At 56.8% G+C, this 19445-nt stretch overlaps 2 protein-coding genes across 7 annotated transcripts in view; both read left to right on the forward strand.

Annotated features, from left to right (window-relative positions):
• The window catches only part of DTX2 (deltex E3 ubiquitin ligase 2), a 52048-nt gene extending 43363 nt beyond the window's left edge, over positions 1–8685 (forward strand). For all 5 annotated transcript variants that reach the window (XM_012449013.2, XM_064375692.1, XM_012449012.2 and 2 more), the window contains 4 exons: positions 892–1050; positions 1955–2116; positions 2967–3056; positions 4004–8685. In XM_012449013.2, the coding sequence (XP_012304436.2) occupies positions 892–1050; positions 1955–2116; positions 2967–3056; positions 4004–4231 (639 nt within the window). In that variant the 3' untranslated portion in view covers positions 4232–8685. The remainder of the gene's footprint in view (positions 1–891; positions 1051–1954; positions 2117–2966; positions 3057–4003) is intronic.
• A 2316-nt stretch (positions 8686–11001) lies between these two features.
• UPK3B (uroplakin 3B) lies at positions 11002–18068 on the forward strand. 2 transcript variants are annotated; one of them, XM_012449019.3, is made up of 6 exons: positions 11002–11317; positions 11483–11632; positions 12227–12452; positions 13713–13792; positions 14648–14777; positions 16273–18068. In XM_012449019.3, exons 1-6 carry the CDS (start codon positions 11230–11232, stop codon positions 16430–16432), a joined length of 834 nt encoding a protein of 277 aa, XP_012304442.2. In that variant the 5' UTR covers positions 11002–11229; the 3' UTR covers positions 16433–18068. The 2 variants fall into 2 exon arrangements, with proteins under 2 accessions (XP_012304442.2, XP_012304440.2); XM_012449017.3 differs by lacking the exon at positions 13713–13792 and having other exon boundaries at positions 16273–16685.
• The last annotated feature ends 1377 nt before the right edge of the window (positions 18069–19445 follow it).

The following is a 19445-nucleotide window of genomic DNA, read 5'->3' on the forward strand; positions in this document are numbered from 1 at the left end:
CAGCTCTGTCTCCGCCCTGGTGCCCATCCGGCATGACTGGGCTCTTTCGCCCAGGATTTACCTCTCCAAGCTGCCATCTGCACAGCCAGCATGCAGCTTGGATCATGGGAGCACTCCCTGCCTGGAACCTCCAGTGGGGCCCCCACTCACACACAGCCCCAGCCCCTGTGCATGGCATCCAGAACCCCGAGGGCCTGCCTCTCCCTGTTCCTGTCTCATCTCCTGCCCCCATCCACCCCCTGCCCACTTTAGTGCCCATGTGCTGGGGCCTTGTTCAGAACGTCCTCCTTCCCCTCCCCGGGTGCCCGCTCTGTGCTTGTCCGTTTGGAAATTCCTGTCTCCCTTCTAAGATCCCACTCCAAGGGCCTCCCGAAGGAGCCTGCCCTGTCCGTCCCACCCATTTGGCGGCTCCCGATGTCATCTTGAGCCTGTGCTGCTGGTAAGCCCTTCAGGGACACAGGTTCCAGTGACTCACCTGTGTTCCCAGCCTGTGGAATGGACAGTTTTTCTCTGAGGTGGACTCGGTCTGTTGCCTAGGCTGGAGTGCAGTGGCACAATCCCAGCTCACTGCAACCTCCACCTCCAGAGTTCAAGCAATTCTCTTGCCTCAACCTCCCAAGTAGCTGAGATTACAGGCACATGCCACCATGCCCGGCTAATTTTTGTATTTTTAATAGAGATGGGGTCTTCCCATGTTGACCAGGCTGGCCTCAAATTCCTGACCTCAGGTGATTGGCCTTCCAGAGTGCTGGGATTACAGGCCTGAGCCACCACGCCTGGCCTTGGAATTGACCACACTTCCAGCATTTCAGCACACGAAAGCCCCTTTTTCCAAGGCTGGCCCGCGTGAGCCCAGCCCACTGGGCATTTCCTGTGCTTGGTCTCCTCCAGGACTGCATCATCTGCATGGAGAAGCTGTCCGCAGCATCTGGGTACAGCGACATGACTGACAGCAAGGCCATCGGGCCCGTGGCTGTGGGCCGCCTCACCAAATGCAGCCACGCCTTCCACCTGCTGTGCCTGCTGGCCATGTACTGCAATGGCAACAAGGTACCCACACTGGCCCGGGGTGGAGGCGAGTGGCCTGCCCCCACAGCCCTGAGCTATCATCTGCAGTGGCGGGAGGGTTCTCTGCAAAAGATGGTGCTGGGCGTGGGGCCAGCTTGAAGACCTTTCTAAAGACCTGGCTGGCTCTCCTAGGCTGGCCCCATGCTTAGAAAGGGGACCAGTGGGGCTGGGGCCCTCCAGCCAGGCCCAAGGAGATTCTGGGCTTCTCTGCGCCTCAGAGCACCGCCTTCCCCTTGGCCCACTTGTAAGCGCTGCACATACACGGTCTCCCTTCTTCCTTACAGCGTCCCTATGCAGTCAGCAGAGTGCTGATGAGGGAGAGGCTCAGAGCAGGAGCCGTGACCAGGGTCACCCCACTGGGAGGTGGGGGCCAGACCTTGAGGCAGGGCTGACTGGGCCCCATGGCAGCCTACCCGTGAAGAGCCATGCTCAGGCTGACCCCTAGCCGCTCTCCCTCCAGCGGCTTCAGGCATGATGGGCAGAGTTCGGAGGCTGAGAGAACTGAGTCCTGTGGCTCATGGAGCCTGGCTCAGCCTCCCCTAGCATCTGCCGTCCTGTGCAGCCAAGTCCGGCACCGCAGATCGGGTGCTGCAGGGCTTCTGTGCCACTTGAAACGCGATTCACCCGAGGAGACTTGCGCTCAGGGCCGAGTTTCCCACTCGCCACCTGTCTCCTGATAGCACACCCCTTTAGTGAAAATGGCATAATGAGTTGCTGGTGTAAAACAAAGCTTTCCAGGGAAGCTGCTGGAAGCCAGTTTCTGGGTGGAGAAGCTGCCAGCAACTCCCTGGGATGGCGGCTAGCCCGTTCCCGGGGCCCTTTACCGTCTGACGGTGGAGGTGACAGTCAGGCTGCCAGCTCAGTGGGCTGTGTCTGCCTCTCTCAGGATGGAAGTCTGCAGTGTCCCTCCTGCAAAACCATCTACGGAGAGAAAACGGGGACCCAGCCCCAGGGAAAGATGGAGGTATTACGGTTCCAGATGTCGCTTCCTGGCCACGAGGACTGCGGGACCATCCTCATCATTTACAGCATTCCACACGGCATCCAGGTGAGGGGCCTTCCCAGAGTCCCCACTCCGGCCACTCCTCTTCCGCCCTGCCCGCCTCCCAGATGTCTGCCCCTGGATCAGGGCAGAGGAGGCCCATGTAGCCAAGCTCAGGCCCCCAGGTCCCCTAAGGCCAGGTCCATGGAGGGCCAGGAATGGGGAAGCAGTGCCAGGGCCAAGGGCAAACTCTTAGGGCTGCGGCAGCGGAGAGCTGGCCTGGCCCTCCACTCTTCCCAGGAAGGGAGGCCTTCCTAGAGGAGGAGACATCTTAGCTGGACTTGTCCTGGGCAGAAGAGCAAGCGGTTCAGTGGGAGGAACCCTGTTGAGGGGCTGGAGAAGCGGGGGGCACACAGCAGGGTGTGCATCAAGGAACCTTGGGTTGGAAGTGGCAGGGTCAGGTATGGGAGTGGCAGGAGCCTGGGCACAAGGCCCCACGGTTGCAGAGGAGACCCAGATGGGACCCTGGCCCTTTTGGTCTCCCATCTTGGGCCAAGGTGGATTGTGGAGCCTGGGGCAGGGTGGGAAGATACAGGGGGCAGCAGCCAGTGGGCACTGGGTGTCAGCCAAGGTCCACCTGTGATAGATAGAGGGGTCTTTTTGTCTTGTTGAACCACAAGCCTTTTCCCTGGTTTCCCTCCACTGCTCCACAGCTCAGAGGGAAATTCAGGACCATTCAGGGCTGGCCCTTGGCAGGGAAGGAACTGGAGCTGTACAAGGTCCTGTCCTTCTGCAGGCCCCGGAGCACCCCATCCTGGTGCCTGTCCCTGTGTGGGCCCCTGGAACACCTCATCCTGGTGCCTGTCCCTTTGCGGGCCCCCGGAGCACCCCATCCTGGTGTCTGTTCCTCCTGCAGGGCCCCGAGCACCCCAATCCTGGAAAGCCGTTCACTGCCAGAGGGTTTCCCCGCCAGTGCTACCTTCCAGACAATGCCCAGGGCCGCAAGGTAAGTGCCACCACATGCCCCAGGGATGTACAGGGCCCTGACCAGGCAGCGGGACACCAGGCACCACACCTAGCTCTGCTTCTGCAGTGGAGGACAAAGGACAGAGGCCGAGGCCGGGCTGCGTATCTGCTGTTCCTTTCTCGTGACCTGCTGTAGGTACAGGCAGGGCAGCCAGGACCTCACAGAGCCTTGAGGGAGGAGAGGCCATTGCCTTCCAGCACCCTGCTGGGTGGGGTCAGGAGCTCCTCAGGAGTCAGAGTATGACAGGGAGGTACCAGGGGCCACGTGAGACCAGGTGACCAAGGAAGGCCAGAGCTGTTGTGTCTGCACTGAGACCTGAATAGGACTTTCTGGCTGCAGAGAAGGCCGGGGATGAGCCTTCCAGGCAGGCAGAACAGCTGGCAAGGAGGGTGGGAGCCCGTGGTGAGGGTGCAAAGGCAGAGCTGCCTCCCAGCCAGCCCCAGGAGTGGAGCTGGTTCTGAGCACCCAGTGAAGCCACAGGAGGTGGGGCTGCTGATGGAGCTTTGGAAAATCTGGGATGGGCTTGAGGTGGTGGAGCTGAAGGCAGGGAGAGGGCAGGGAGGCCTGGATTCCACCAGACAGGGCGGGTGGGCGGGTGCTCATCCAGCATGGGCTCTGGAAGCAGGGAGGACTCGAGCATGGCGCCTGGGCATTGGGACCAAACAGATGATGGCAGTGCCGGGCACCGAAGCAGGGTGGGTGGGGTGGGCTGGAGTGCAGGCTCACATGGGATCCTCATGTGCTGTTCAGTGGGCAGTTTTGGGGTCCCCATGGATGGGGTGAGTGCCAGGGACTGGATGAGGTCACCCGGGAGGGGCTGGGAGGGAGGAACATGGTGCCAGCCTGTGCCTGCTCACGGAGCCCTTCTCCTTCTCACTCCCCATCCCCTCCTTCCTCCTCTTCCTCTTCCCCCTCCTCCCCGACAGGTCCTGGAGCTCTTGAAGGTGGCCTGGAAGAGGCGGCTCATCTTCACAGTGGGCACGTCCAGCACCACGGGCGAGACGGATACAGTGGTGTGGAACGAGATCCACCACAAGACAGAGATGGACCGCAACATGACGGGCCACGGCTACCCCGACCCCAACTACCTGCAGAACGTGCTGGCCGAGCTGGCCGCCCAGGGGGTGACCGAGGACTGCCTGGAGCAGCAGTGACTTCTGACCCCAGCACGCCCGCCTTGGGTGCCCACCCTGCTGTCCCATGGCTGGCTGGGTGGGCAGGCAGAAGTGCCCAGCCCTAGAGACTGGGAGGTTTGTTGGAGGTGTGGGGTGCGCCTCACCTGAAGCCGGGGCTCCACCCTGCCTGCCTCTTCCTCCTCCTCCCCTCCGGGTATTGGGCAGCCTTGGGCAGTTGTACTCATGGGGGCTTAAGATGCAGCTACCTCAGTGCACAGGGCCCATCTGTCCTCCAGGGGCTGCTTCGGGCCTGCAGTGCTCAGGGCCTGGCATGGGGCGAGTAGATACTTCCCCAGCCTGGGTGGGTGTGGGTTCTGAGTCAGCTTCTTTTACCTCAGTCTTGTTTGCAATAAATGCTCTATAGCCAAAGCTAGAAGGTCCTGGGGGGATGTGTGCCTGCGTGTGTATGCATATATGTATGTGTATGCATGTGTGCAAGTGTGTGTGTGCCCCCCCACACTTCCTGCATCAGAGCAGGAAGGGGGCCCAGGGGTTCACCAGCTCCCATTTGATAACTGAAGAACAGGCTGCAGTGAGGCGTGGAGAAACCCGTGGTTCTGAGCTGTGCTGCTGCTATGTGCCCCACACTGATCTCCCTGCCATGTGCCGTCCGCCATCCCTGTGCCAAGGGCTGTCACCCCAGAGCACCAGCTGTCACCTTTGTGTCCCTCAGGTTGTGGTTTACAAAAAGCCATACACTTAGGATGGGAGCTGCTGTCTCTGTTTTACTGATGTGGAAACAGGTTCAAAGGTGTAATGACTTGAACCAGGTGTGGTGATACATGCCTGTTATCCCAGCTACTCAGGAGGTCGAGAGAGGAGGCTCACTTTAGGAGCCTCCTCTTTAGGAGGCCAGGAGTTTGAGACCAGCCTGAACAAAATTGCAAGACCTTATCTCTAAAAAAAAAAAAAAAAATAGGCCAGGCAAGGTGGCTGATGCCTCTAATCCTAGCACTTTGGGAGGCCAAGGCAGGTGGATCGAGGTCAGGAATTCGAGACCATCCTGGCCAACGTGGCGAAACCCCATCACTACTAAAAATACAAAAATTAACTGGGCATGGCGGCAGGCACCTGTAATCCCAGCTACTCAGGTTGAGACAGGACAATCACTTGAACCTGGGAGGTGGAGGTTGCAGTGAGCCAAGATCGTGCCACTGCACTCCAGCCTGGGCAACACAGCGAGACTCTGTCTCCAAAAAAAGAAAATTAGCCAGGCATGGTGGCACCTGCCTGTAGTCCCAGTTTTCAGGAGGCTGAGGCAGGAGGATCATTTGAGCCCAGGAGTTCGAGGCTGCAGTGAACTGATTGTACCACTGCACTCCAGTCTGGGCAACAGAGCAAGACCCCATCTGTAAAATAATAAAATGACAAAAGATTTAATGCTTGGCTAGGCAGGTGGAATCCAGGCCAGAGTTGATCTGACACCATTCTCAAAGTGCTAATTATGGACCCTCTTGGAAGGAGGATCAGATGTCCCCAGTCAAGATCTTGCCACCTGTCTGAGAGGAATAGTTTGGGCCTGGGACCAGAGGGACAGTAGGGCCACCTCATTCATGACTGTGGGAAGCAGAGGCACTGTGGCCTTGCTGAGCCCCTTTCTTGGTTAAAAAATCTATTTTACAACATGTTGGTATAATGATGAGTATATTAATGTATACTAGAGGATTTTTTCTTTTTTTTTTTCCTGGGACGGAGTCTCGCTCTGTCACCAGGCTGGAGTGCAGTAGTGCGATCTCGGCTCACAGTAACCTCCATCTCCCTGGTTCAAGCAATTCCCCTGCCTCAGCCTCCCAAGTAGCTGGGATACAGGCACGCGCCACCACGCCCAGCTAATTTTTGTATATTTTAGTAGAGACAGGGTTTCACCATTTTGGCCAGGATGGTCTCAATCTCCTGTCCTCATGATCTGCCCACCTCAACCTCCCAAAGTGCTGGGATTGCAGTGTGAGCCACCACACCCGGCCCTACTAGAGGATTTTCTTTTACCTAAAGGTTCATTTTTTTCCCTTCTGATTTTAAAAGAAATCAAAATGTTTGTGTGCTCTTATAAATACTCTGGGCCCAGGGCACTGTGCCTAATGGTAAGTTGGTCCAGGAAAAAAAAAAAGGGCAGTGAGGCCTCCCTAGAAGACCCCAGCATAGCTGGACCCCAAAACTGTTTGGTTCCACATTTGATTTGTTGTTGTTTGTTTGTTTTTGAGATGATGTATTGCTCTGTCATCCAGGCTGGAGTATAGTGGCTCGATCTCGGCTCACTGCAACCTCTGCCTCCCAGGTTCAAGTAAGTGACTCTCCTGCTCCAGCCTCCCGAGTAACTGGGACTACAGACACTCGCCACCATGCCCAGCTAATTTTTGTATTTTTAGTAGAGACAGGGTTTCACCATGTTAGCTAGGCTGGTCTTGAACTCCTAACCGCATGTGATCCTCCCACCTCGGCCTCCCAAAGTGCTGGGATTACAGGTGTGAGCCACCGTGCCCAGCCTGGTTCAACATTTCAGACTCTGTATGAGACTCACACTGCCTGTGAGTGCAGGAGTTGGGGTGAGCACCTGAGCCTTGAGTGTTCCTCCTTGAAAAGATTTTGAGGATGAAGATGGGAGAAAATCTTTTCAAATAGCATACCTGATAAGAATATTATCCAGAATATATAAAGAAACCTTAGAACTCAACAATAGGCTGGGCACAGTGGCTCATGCCTGTAATTCCAGCACTTTGTGAGGCTGAGGTGGGTGATCACCTGAGGTCAGGAGTTTGAGACCAGCCTGACCAACATGGCAAAACCCCTCTCTACTAAAAATACAAAAATTAGGCTGGGCATGGTGGCTCACGCCTGTAATCCTAGCACTTTGGGAGGCTGAGGTGGGTGGATCTTGAGGTTAGGAGATCGATACCATCCTGGCTAATACGGTGAAACCCCATCTCTGCTAAAAATACAAAATATTGGGCTGGGTGCGGTGGCTCATGCCTGTAATCCAAGCACTTTGGAGGCCAAGGCGGGCGGATCACCTGAGGTCGGGAGTTCAAGACCAGCCTGACCAACATGGTGAAACCCCATCTTAAAAAAAAAAAAAAGAAAAACAAAACAAAACAAAAAATTAGCCGGGCATGGTGGCATGCACCTGTAGTCCCAGCCACTCGGAAGGCTGAGGCAGGAGAATTGCTGGAACCCAGAAGGCAGGGGTTGCAGTGAGCCGAGATCGCGCCACTGCACTCCACCCTGGACTTCATCTCAAAACAACAACAAAAACCTCAACAAAAAGACAACCCAATTTAAAAATGGGCAAAGAACTGGAACAGATGTTCCTTCAAAGAAGATAAATGACCAGTAAACACATGAAAAGATGCTTGATGGGCCAGGCGAGGTGACTTACTCCTGTAATCCCAACACACTGGGAGGCCAAGGCAGGTAGGATCACCTGAGGTCAGGAGTTCAAGACCAGCGTGGCCAACATGGTGAAACCCCATCTCTACTAAAAATACAAAAAATTAGCTGGCATGATGGCAGGCACCTGTAATCTCAGCTACTTGGGAGGCTGAGGCATGGAGAATTGCTTCAATCCAAGAGTTGGAGGTTGCGCTGAGCTGAGGTGGCACCACTGCGCTGGACAAAAAGAGCGAAACTCCTCAAAAAAACAAAGACATTATTCATTAAGAAAATGCAAATCAGGCCGGGCATGGTGGCTCACGCCTGTAATCCAAGCACTTTGGAGACCAAGGCGGGTGGATCACCTGAGGTTGGGAGTTCAAGCCCAGCCTGATCAACATGGTGAAAACCCGTCTTTAAAAATAAATAAATAAAAATTAAAAAAAAAAGAAAATGCAAATCAAAATCACTACATACCTAATCCCACTGGATAACTAATCTCAGCCTCATCCTTTGGGAGGTAGAGGCAGGAGGATCTTGAAGCCAGTAGTTTGAGACCAGCCTGGGCAACACAGTGAGACTCTGTCTCTAAATCATAAAAATAAGCCAGGCATGGAGTGTACCTGTAGTCCAAACTACTTGGAAGGCTGAGGCAGGAGGATCACTGGAGCCCGGGAGGTTGAGGCAGCAGTGAGCTATGATCACACCACTGCACTCCAGCCTGGGCAACAGAGTGACACCCTGTCTCAAAAATTAAAACTTAGACCGGACACTGGCTCATGCCTGTAATCCCAGCACTTTGGGAGGATGAGGCAGGCAGATCACGAGCTCAGGTGATCAAGAGTATCCTGGCCAACATGGTAAAACCTCATCTCTACTAAAATACAAAAAATTAATCAGGCATGGTGGCTCATGCCTGTAGTTCCAGCTACTCAGGAGGCTGAGGCAGGGAAATCGCTTGAACCTGGGAGGCAGAGGTCGCAGTGAGCCAAGATCATGCCACTGCACTCCAGCCTGGTGACAGAGCAAGACTCCATCTGAAAAAAAAAAAAAAAAGGGCCGGGCGTGGTGGCTCACGCCTGTAATCCAAGCACTTTGGAGGCCAAGGCTGTTGAATCACCTGAGGTCGGGAGTTCAAGACCAGCCTGACCAACATGGTGAAACCCCATCTTTAAAAAAAAAAAAAAAAAAAGGCTGGGCACGGTGGCTCACGCCTATAATCCCAGCACTTTGGGAGGCCGAGGCGGGTGGATCACGAGGTCAAGAGATCGAGACCATCCTGGTCAACATGGTGAAACCCTGTCTCTACTAAAAATACAAAAAATTAGCTGGCCACGGTGGCGCGTGCCTGTAATCCCAGCTACTCGAGAGGCTGAGGCAGGAGAATTGCCTGAACTCAGGAGGCGGAGGTTGCGGGGAGGTTGCGGTGAGCCAAGATCGTGCCATTGCACTCCAGCCTGGGTAACAAGAGTGAAACTCTGTCTCAAAAAAAAAAAAAAAACCATGAGATCCACACTACACCCATTACAACGACTATACTAAAATAAAGCAATGTTGGAGAGGATGTGGAGAAATGGGACCTTCATCCGCTGCTACTGGGAATGTAAAATGCAGTCACTTTGGCAAACAGACCTTCAAAAAGCAGCGATAGCATAGGACCACAGTTCCGCTCCTAGGTACATACTTGAGAATTGAAAATGTGCCCACAGAAGCCTGCACACAGATACTCATGGCAGCATTATTAGCCCCAAAGTGGAAAAAAACAAATGATGCAAACACTGATGAATCAGAGTGTGGTACGTTCAGGGGGTGGAATATTACTCAGCCATGAAAAGGAAGGAAGCACTGAGGTGGAGAAGGAACCTTAAAAAGGTAAAAGAAGCCAGACACAAAAGGTCACATTGGGTGACTGCATCCTATGAAATGCCCATTATGGGCAAATCCATGGAAACAGGAAGTAGCTTAGTTGTTTAGACTGTTTAATGGGTGTAGTGTTTCATTTTGGAGAGATGAGAAGGTTCTGGAATTGGTGATGGTTGCACAACTTTGTCAATATACTAAAAGCCAGTGGGCACTGTGGCTCACGCCTGTAATCCCAGAACTTTGGGAGGCTGAGGCAGGAGGATCCCTTGAGCCAGGAGTTCAAGATCAGTCTGGGCAACATAGCGAGACCCTGTATCTACAAAAAAATATATTTTTATTATTATTTTTTGTAGACAGAGTCTCACTCTGTCACCCAGACTGGAGTGCAGAGGCGTGATTTCGGCTCACTGCAAACTTTGCCTCCCGGGGTCAAGCGATTCTCCTGCCTTGGCCTCCTGAGTAGCTGGGATTACAGGCACCTGCCACCATGCCTGGCTAATTTTTGTATTTTTGGTAAAGGGGGTTTCACCATGTCGGCCAGGCTGGTCTTGAACTTGTAACCTCAAGTGACCTGCCCGCCTCAGCCTCCCAAAGTGCTGAGATTACAGGCGTGAGCCACTGTGCCCAGCCTCAAAAAATATATTTTTAAAAATTAGCCGGGCACGGTGACTGACGTCTGTAATCCCAACACTTTAGGAGGCCAAGATGGGAGGATTGCTTCATCCTCTCTGGAGTTCAAGACCAGCCTTGACAAAATTGTGAGACCCTGTTTCTACAAAAAATATATTTTAAAAAATTGACCAGGGTACTGGGCACAATGGCTCACGCCTGTAATCCCAGCACTTTAGGAGGCCAAGGTGAGCGGATCACTTGAGGTCAGGAGTTTGAGACCAGCCAGGCCAACATAGTGAAACCCTGTCTCTACTAAAATAGAAAAATTAGCTGGGCGTGGGACATTCGCCTGTAATCCCAACTACTCAGGAGGCTGAGGCAGGAGAATCGCTTGAACCCAGGAGGCAGATGTTGCAGTGAGCCGAGATTGCGCCACTGCACTCCAGCCTGGGTGGAGAGCGAAGCTCCATCTCAAGAAAAAAAAAAAAGTTAAAAAGAAAAGTACACACATAGTGAGTGCCAAATCTTGGGAGGAGTGTCAGTGGCGGGTGTGTCAGCTGTCCAGGGCTCTGCAGTCCTTTTCTCTGAATCCAAGTAGTTCTTCCTTTGGATGGGGAACCGAGGCTGCCACCTGGGAGAAGGGCAGGGCTCTCCTCATGGAGGGCAGGGCTGGAGCGCTGTGATGGAACTGGGACTGGGCAGGTCCACTCCTGACTCTGGGTGGGGACAGAAGGCCAGAGGGAGGCTCCTGGCACCTGGAGCGCAGGAATCTTAGACATGTGGTCCTCAGCCCAAGTTTCCAAAACCCAGGCCCTCCTCCCCAGGGCCGAGAGAATGGGAGGGGCCCCAATCCAGGCTCCAGGATGGCCTGGCTGGCATATGGGGGTCCAGTGGCCCCCTCCCTCAGCCCTGGCAGTGGGGCTGGGCGCTGGCCTGCCTCCCACCAGAGCCTCCCAGCTCCTCCCTGCTGTGGGCTGGACTGGAAGGAAGGGGGTGGGGTGTGCTTACATGCACAGGTCTTTCCTGCCCCTGGGGCAGCCTGATTAACCAGCTTCTCCAGGGCCAAGGTGTTGGGGGTGGGGTGCAGCCCGAGGCAGCCAGACCAGTCCCTGAGCCTCCTGGGTGCTGGCAGTGTCATGGGGCTCCCCCAGGGGCACCCTCACCTAGGGCTACAGGTGCTCCTCCTCACGGCGCTCAACTGTCTCCGGCCCAGCCTGAGCCTGGGTGAGTAGGGGTCCCTGATGGACGCGGCCAGCCAGACCCAAGGGGCAGGGGGCCCTGCTGGAGTGATCAGAACCTGGGAACCCACCCCCCTCCAACTGGGAAAGGCGGCCCCAGGGACCCCCATGCCCGCCTCCGTGGCTCACCTTTTATCCCCCATGGCTACAGAGTTGGTCCCCTACACGCCACAAATAACAGCCTGGGACCTGGAAGGGAAGGTCACGGCCACCACCTTCTCCCTGGAGCAGCCTCGCTGTGTCTTCGACGAGCATGCCGGCACCAGCGACAGAGTCTGGCTCGTGGTGGCCTTCAGCAATGGTGCGAGGACAGCTGTGGGGCCTGGGTGAGGGTGGCAGCCGAGGACAGTGGTGGGCCCTCGGAGCCCCTCACCAGCAAGCACCTTCAATGATGAGCCCCTGTGGGGGCCTTTGGGAAAGCAGGTGTGGATGAATTGGGCTTTATCCCAAGGAGTAATATGTGTATTGAAAAATACACACATAGCGCCAAGTCCTGTGAGGAGTGTAAGTGGTGGGTTTGTCAGCTGTCAAGGGCTCTGCAGCCCTTTCTCTGAATCCAAGTTCTTCCTTTGGACGGGGAGCCCAGGCTGCCACCCTGGAGGCTGTGGGCTCATGGGGGGCAGGGCTGGCACGCTGCAGCTGGGGCTGGGGCTGGGCAGGTTGGGGCTGTTCGATGCTCCCCACTCCTGACTCTGGGTGGGGACAGAAGGCCAGAGGGAAGCTCCCCTTAGGGGGTGACAAAGTCGACTGTGATTCTGGACTGCCTCTAGGGGCCCTGAGGGAGGAGGTGGCATGGGGAGGTCAGGGCTGGAGGGTGGGCAAACACAGAATCCCCACTCATCAGGACAGAGCCGATTTCTCCCCCCTCACCCCCATCTGTTCTCTCATCCTGCAGCCTCCAGTGGCTTCCAGAACCCAGAGACACTGGCTAACATCCCGGCCTTCCCACGGCTGCTGACTGATGGCCACTACATGACACTGGCCCTGTCCCTGGACCGGCTGCCCTGTGATGACCTCACAGTGGGCAGCAGAGGCATCCCCGTGCTGCGGGTGGGCCATGATCACGACTGCCACCAGCAGCCCTTCTGCAACCCGCCCCTCCCTGGCCCTGGACCCTATCGGTGAGTGGTTCCCCATCCCAGGGCCCTGGGACTGGGGCTGTGCTTGGGGAGGAGGCGTTGCTGGGAAGGGGATGCTCTCTCTAGCATCTTCCCAGGGGTCCCCGGCCCTGGTCCTCCCCTTTGCAAGCCCAGGCTCCCTCCTTCCACTGAAGAGTGAGTAACAGTGCTCACCCCAGCTGGGGCTGGGCAAGGCCCAGGAGGAGGAGGTGGGCGCCTCAGGGCAGCAGGATCTTAGTTAAGGTGGGAGGGGGCACCTTCCCTAAGTCCAGACCCCTGGTCCCTCCCACAGGCAGATCTGGCAGGAAACTCATGGGCTGAGTTCAGACCCAGTCCCGTGGGTATGAGGCAGGGAGCAAGAGAGGTGGCTCCCACCCTCTCTAACAGATGAGGAAACTGAGGCACAGAAGTCCAAGTGGCCTGGCAAGGTCGGGGTGACACTGGGATGGGGAAGCAGGCAGTGTATCCAGATCAGGACTCTCCTGCCACAGGAGGAGGTGGGGTGGCCTCAGAGACACCAGGCCCAGGGGAAGCCAGGAAGGCAGGGCGTGGTGAGGCTGGAACAGCATCCTGGTCCACCCAGCCCCCTCTGCCCTCTCACCCACCCTCCAGGTCCACCCTCTGCCCTCCCCACCGGCCCTGGCTCAGCTTCCAGCTCCAGGCCCCGCCCCATCCCCCGCAGCCACTCTTTTCAATGCCAACTTGCCAGGTCCTTCCCCGCTGCTCAGACCTTCAGAGCTCCCAAAGACACACACACAGGCCCTCTTCGGGGTTGCTGCTGCCCTTGGTCCTCAGGCTGCTGGTGACTGAGTCCTGCTCCGCCCCGCTGCCTGTCACACCTCTGGGCCTTTGCAGGGACCCTGCTTCTATAGGGGACCCTCACTCCCCTCCTTCCCTGGTCTCATCGACACCCCTCTGGGAGGCCTGGGACCCCTACCCTGTGTGCCCTGCTAAGCCACCTTCCCCTGCTCTTTTGACTTGTGACATTTAGGAACTGGGCCCCTAAACCAGCATCCCCGGCCCTGATCTGGTGTCTGGAGAGCAACTACTCAGGGTTTTGGGGGCTGGTGGCGCAGGCCACGTGGCCAGAGACATCTCAGGGGGCTCTCAGAGCAGGGCCAGGCCACAGGCTGCTCCTGATAGGCACCCCGACTCCACATACATGCGGGGGATCCCAGAGGAGCTGCCTGGGGCCTGGCCCTGCCCAGGTAGGTCCTGGCCTCTGAGTCTCTCCCCTCCCTCTGCACCGCCTCCCGTCCCCAGCGTGAAGTTCCTCCTGATGGACACCAGGGGCTCACCCAAGGCCGAGACCAAGTGGTCGGACCCCATCACTCTCCACCAAGGTAGCGCTGGGCGGGAGGGGCGCCCTGGTTTCTGTCTGCTCCCAGTGGACTCACCCATCTCTGGGCCACCTCATCACGTCTGCTGAGCTGGCCACACTCCTGCTCGCACAGGGCTAGGGACCTGGAGGCCATGTCCAAGTTGGGCCTAACCCCCAACAGAACCTCATACTGGGGGAGTGCGGCACTGAGCCAGCCCTATCGGCGGGGGCACCAGCTCTGCCCATCACCAAGTGTTTGCCAACCCTTGGGCTCCAGCCATGTCGTGGGCAGAGACAGCCTCCCGCTCCTATAGGGAGTCAGCCTGTGTCAGCCCCTGCTGGAAGGGAGGAAGAGGGTGTGGAGGAGACCACAGTCAGGGTCGGGGCTGGCTGGGGAGGCAGCCAGCTTGGGTTCTGAGCAGACCCCAAGGGGTGAGCATGAATGTACCAGGCCCAGGAAATTTCTAGTATTATGGCCTGAGTGTTGGGTGTGGGGATCTCCTGGGAGGTGGCTTCAGAGGTCAGGAGGTGTGAGGTGGGAATCTTGTCATCTGAAGGCCTTGACGAGCAGGCAGTGGCCCGGTCGGCCCCGAGGTCTGCAGCCACTCGATGTCTGCCACCACAGAGCAGGGGATGAGCAAGCGGGTGGGAGCAGCCTCGAAGGTGAGAGCAGGGTGGAGGCTGTGGTCCAGGCTGGCAGCACACAGATGCTGTGCCATCCCGAGGAAGAAGGATGGGGGCAGGCTCAGGGGGCGCCTGGGGATATGAGACAGCCAGGCCTTGAGGCTGGACGAGCATGGGTGGGGAGGGAGTGAGGGAGGTGACAGCCAGCCCTGGATTGAGGGGCAGCCCCTATGAGTAGCTGCTGTGTGTGCAGGGAAGACCCCCGGTTCCATCGACACCTGGCCAGGGCGGCGAAGTGGTGGCATGATCGTCATTACCGCCATCCTCTCTTCTCTGACCGGCCTCCTGCTCTTGGCCTTCCTGGCAGCCTCCAGCGCACGCTTGTGAGTGGGGACACTTGCTCAGGCCCCTCTTCCACCTAGAACCCTTTCTGTTGAACTGGTCCCAGTGTCTAGAAGCCCTCTAGGTGTGCCATGGGGTCTGTTTTATCTTTAGTAGAGACAGGGACTTGCTATGTTGCTCAGGCTGGTCTAAAACTGCTGGGCTCGGGCTGGGCGCGGTGGCTCAAGCCTGTAATCCCAGCACTTTGGGAGGCCGAGGCGGGTGGATCACGAGGTCTAAAGATCGAGACCATCGTGGCCAACATGGTGAAACCCTGTCTCTAAAAAAAAAAATAAATAGAAGATTAAAAAAAAGAAAAAAAAAGGCCGGACGTGGTGGCTCACGCCTGTAATCTAAGCACTTTGGAGGCCAAGGCGGGTGGATCACCTGAGGTTGGGAGTTCAAGACCAGCCTGACCAACATGGTGAAACCCCGTCTTTAAATAATTAATTAATTAATTAATTTAAAAATAAAAATATAAAAAAGAACTACTGGGCTCTCTTGGCCTCTCAAAGTGTTGGGATTACAGGCATGAGCCCCTTTGCCCAGCCCCAGGCTGTGGTTTCGAGCTGGGCAGTGCCCCTCCCAGGGCCTGTGCAGGGAATTCCCACCCTGAGTATCTTGCACCTCTGGGGTCAGTGAGAGGGGCCAGCAGCCCCTCTGTGCTTCACTGTGTCCTCAGCCAAGGCCCTTCTCCTCCTGGGCCTCATCTGTTCTCTTTGGATCCTCTGGTGGTTTAATAAGCTGACACCAGGATAGCCAGGGTGGCTGCCTGGAGAGGGGGACTCCAGTTGGTTCTAGAAGGGAAGGAGGAGGGATCAGAGACTGCAGGTGAGGCTGGGTGCAGTGGCTCATGCCTGTAATCCCAGCACTTTGGGAGGCCGAGGTAGAAGGATCCCTGGAGGCCGGAAGTTTGAGACCAGCCTGGGCAATATGGTGAAACGCCATCTCTACTAAAAATACAAAAATTAGGGCTGGATGCAGTGGCTCACACCTGTAATCCCAGCACTTTGGGAAGCTGGGACGGGCAGATCATGAGGTCAGGAGATTGAGACCATCCTGGCTAATACAGTGAAACCCTGTCTCTACTAAAATACAAAAAATTAGCCGGGCATGATGGTACATGCCTGTAGTCCCAGCTACTCGGGAGGCTGAGGCAGGAGACTCGCTTGAACCCAAGAGTTGAGGGTTGCGGTGAGTTGAGATCATGCCACTGCACTCCAGCCTGGGCAACAGAGCAAGATTCCATCTCAAAACCAAAAACAAAAACAAAAACTAGCCAGGTGTGGTGGCGCATGCCTGTTGTCCCAGCTACTCAGGAGGCTGGGGCAGGGGAATCACTTGAACCTGGGAGGCAGAGGTTGCAGTGAGCTGAGATCACACCACTGCACTCCAGCCTGGGCAACAGAGGGAGCTGGGAGGCAGAGCAGGCCCTGACCCTGCACCTGCCCCACGTGGCAGGGACATATGTCTCTTCCTCCTCCTCTCCCCACCCAGCTCCAGCTTGTGGTGGCCACAGGAGGCCCCGGAGCAGCTTCGGATCGGCTCCTTCATGGGGAAACGCTACATGACCCACCACATCCCACCCAGCGAGGCTGCCACACTGCCGGTGGGCTGCGAGCCTGGCCTGGACCCCCTCCCCAGCCTCAGCCCCTAGCCTGGCCTCTGTGCGTGGGGCTGGGGGCATTGGGGCACAGGGAGCCAGTGCATGGTGCTCTGTACCAGCTCCTGCACCCACAGGCCCCCTCAGGCCTCCTTGCCTTCCCGCCACCAGCCCACATGCCCCCTACCCTGTCTGGAATCCCAGCACCAGCCCCCCTGCCTCTGCCTTTCCGGTTTCTCTCCCTCTCCAAGCATCTGTAAGTTGTACTCAGGAGGGTTTAGGGGAGGGCCATGGGCAGGCTGGACACCCAGTCCCCATGTCCCTCTCCACCTCTGTCTCACCTGACCTCCTGCAAGGGAGGCTGGAGGCTGTGTGGGCAGGCTGCCCTGATTGCAAGCTTCCAGACCCCAGGAGGAGGCCTGCAGAGGGCCTTGCTCTGTCCCGGTGCAGGGAGCTGGGCCCATCCCGAGGCCTGTGAGGCCTGAGTCACCCTCCATACCCTGTTCCACCCGTCAGCAGCCGGGCCGAGGTGAGGACTCAGAGGCATCTCCACTGCCCTGATCACAGCACCTTTCTGAGAGTGGGACTCTCCATGGTCATCTGACTACCAATTCCGGCCACCACCTCCAACCCTCTTATGCATACAAATGACTCTCGCCCTTATCCACCCCAGCAAGCATTTATTAAGCACCTGCTATATGCCACATACAGTGTTAGATTTCGGGCATAGCTGGTCCTGACCTTGGGGAGCTGCCTTCTCTAGACCTCAGACGGCCACGTGTCCAGATGTGACCTGTTGCGTCGGGGGTCTGTCCCGCCCTTAGACTGTCACCCCAGTAGGCTCTCTGGGACCCATGAGCGTCCATCACCTGGAAGGACCGACCCTCTGCAGATCCCCAGCGGCCGTCTGTGCACAAGGCTGGTGGTTCCCGTCGTCGCCACTGGGGGGCGCCAGTGAGTCGCAGTGAGGGTGCCTCACGGCCAGTGCGCATGCGCACTCATATTCGCTGCCTCTCCCGCCCGCCTCCCAGGCGACCAGAAGCCAGTAGCAGATGATGTCAGGCAGCGGGGTCGGTGGGGGTCAGGACCCCAGGCCTCCTTCCGCCAAGCCAGGGGATGAGCAGTCACGCCTGAGAGCCCACTGCGTGCCATGCAGTCCGCACAGCCGCAGCGACTTTCTAGATGGAGAAGCTGAGGCTCAGTGACTTGCCCGTTGCAATCTGTCCATGGCCACTGTATACGCCCGTGTCCCCCTGGGGTGCGCTCCAGGGGCCCTCTAGGGGGACCACGGCTCCCGGCATGCAGGCCCCGCCGTAGAGGGCGCTCGGTGGTGATCCTCGGGCTGCAGCCCTCTTTGGAGGTGAATAAATGCTGTCTGGAGCCCACCCTGGCTTGAATGGTGTCCCTGTCGGGACAGGACATTACCACCTGGAAGGACCGACCCTCTGTGCCCAGGGCTCTGCTCAGCTTCTGCCCCATGGGGTTACCCCGAGCCTGTCCCTTGATTGCTGTCCTGGCTTGTACTTTGAGGTACCCCCATCTCCTAATACCCCAGGAAAACATGCCTTTCAGGGCCAGGAAGTCCAGGCACCAATGCAAGGTATGTGGTTTCCGCCGTGTTCCCTTCCCAAGCAAGCCCTTGCACCCGTCCTCTCTGGAGGCCCCTCCTCCATGCTGCCTGCACCCCCACCAGCCACCGGAAGCCCTCCAGGTATAGACAGAAACAGATTCGGCGGGGGGCGCGGTGGCTCATGCCTGTAATTCCAGCACTTTGGGAGGCCGAGGTGGGAGGATGATGAGGTCAGGAGCCTGGCCAATATAGTGAAACCCAGTCTCTACTAAAAATACAAAAAGCCGGGCGTGGTGGCATGTGCCTATAGTCCCAGCTGCTCGGGAGGCTGAGGCAAGAGAATGGCTTGAACCCGGGAGGTGGAGGTTGCAGTGAGCCGAGATGGCGCCAGGCACTCCAGCCTGGGAGACAGAGCGAGACTCCGTCTCAAAAAAAAAGAAACGAATTCAGTCAAATGCCCTGGTGTCCCGGGTGACGTCTGGTCAGGGGAGCCAACCCCTTTAATTTACACTACTGCGATAGGCTGGGTGCCACAGCTCACTTGCACCTGTAATCCCAGCACTTTGGGAGGCCGAGGCAGGAGGATTACTTGAGCCCAGGAGTTCCAGACCAGCTGGGCAACATAGCGAGACTCCATCTCTACTAAAAATTTTAAAAAGATTATCCAGGAGTGGTGGCACACACCTGTAATCCCAGCTACTCAGGAGGCTGAGGCAGGAGAATCACTTGAATCCAGGAAACGGAGGTTGCAGTGAGCTGAGATCGCACCACTGCACTCCAGCCTGGACGACAGAGCAAGACTCCATCTCAAAAAAAAAAAAAAAGCGAGAGTTGAAAGACCATGTCCCCATCAGTGACTCCCAGCAGAAACTGTCTCCTGCTGTCCTATCCAGACCCAGGACACCCAGCTAGGGGCCTGGCCCCGGAGGAGTAGGGGGCCACTGGTGTTTGCCACGTGAAAAAATGAAAAGATGAATGAATCCTCCCAGGGTTCAAGGACCAGATAGGAGCAGGATTGCCACAGCCTTTCTTTTTTTTTTTTTTGTGGAGTCTTGCATTGTTGCCCAGGCTGGAGTGCAATGGCACGATCTCGGCTCGCTGCAGCCTCAGCCTCCCAGGTTCAAGTGATACTCGAGCCTCAGCCTCCTGAGTCCCTGGGATCACAGGTGCCTGCTACCACACCCAGCTAATTTTTGTATTTTCAGTAGAGTCAGGGTTTCGCCATGTTGGCCACAGGCTTTTGTGTGTCCTGGGGTCCTTCTGTGTTTGTTCTTGGTGTCAGAATCCATGCTGATGCCAGGCATAGTGCCAGGGACTTCCCGTGCGAGCCTGCAGCTGCCCCTCCCTTCTGCACAGCCTCTCTGAGCCCACTGCGGAGCCGAGCCGCCTGGAAACTGACCTTGGAAACACCTTCTAAAGAGATCTTGCAAGCTAGGGGCGGATGCTGGCCCCTGCTGAGAGTCAAGGGGGCTTCCTAGGGATTATTTCTTTTTCTTT

Source organism: Aotus nancymaae, unplaced genomic scaffold, assembly GCF_030222135.1.
Source record: "Aotus nancymaae isolate 86718 unplaced genomic scaffold, 86718_ANA_hifiasm-v0.15.2.pri h1tg000012l, whole genome shotgun sequence".
Taxonomy (NCBI): Eukaryota; Metazoa; Chordata; class Mammalia; order Primates; family Aotidae; genus Aotus; species Aotus nancymaae.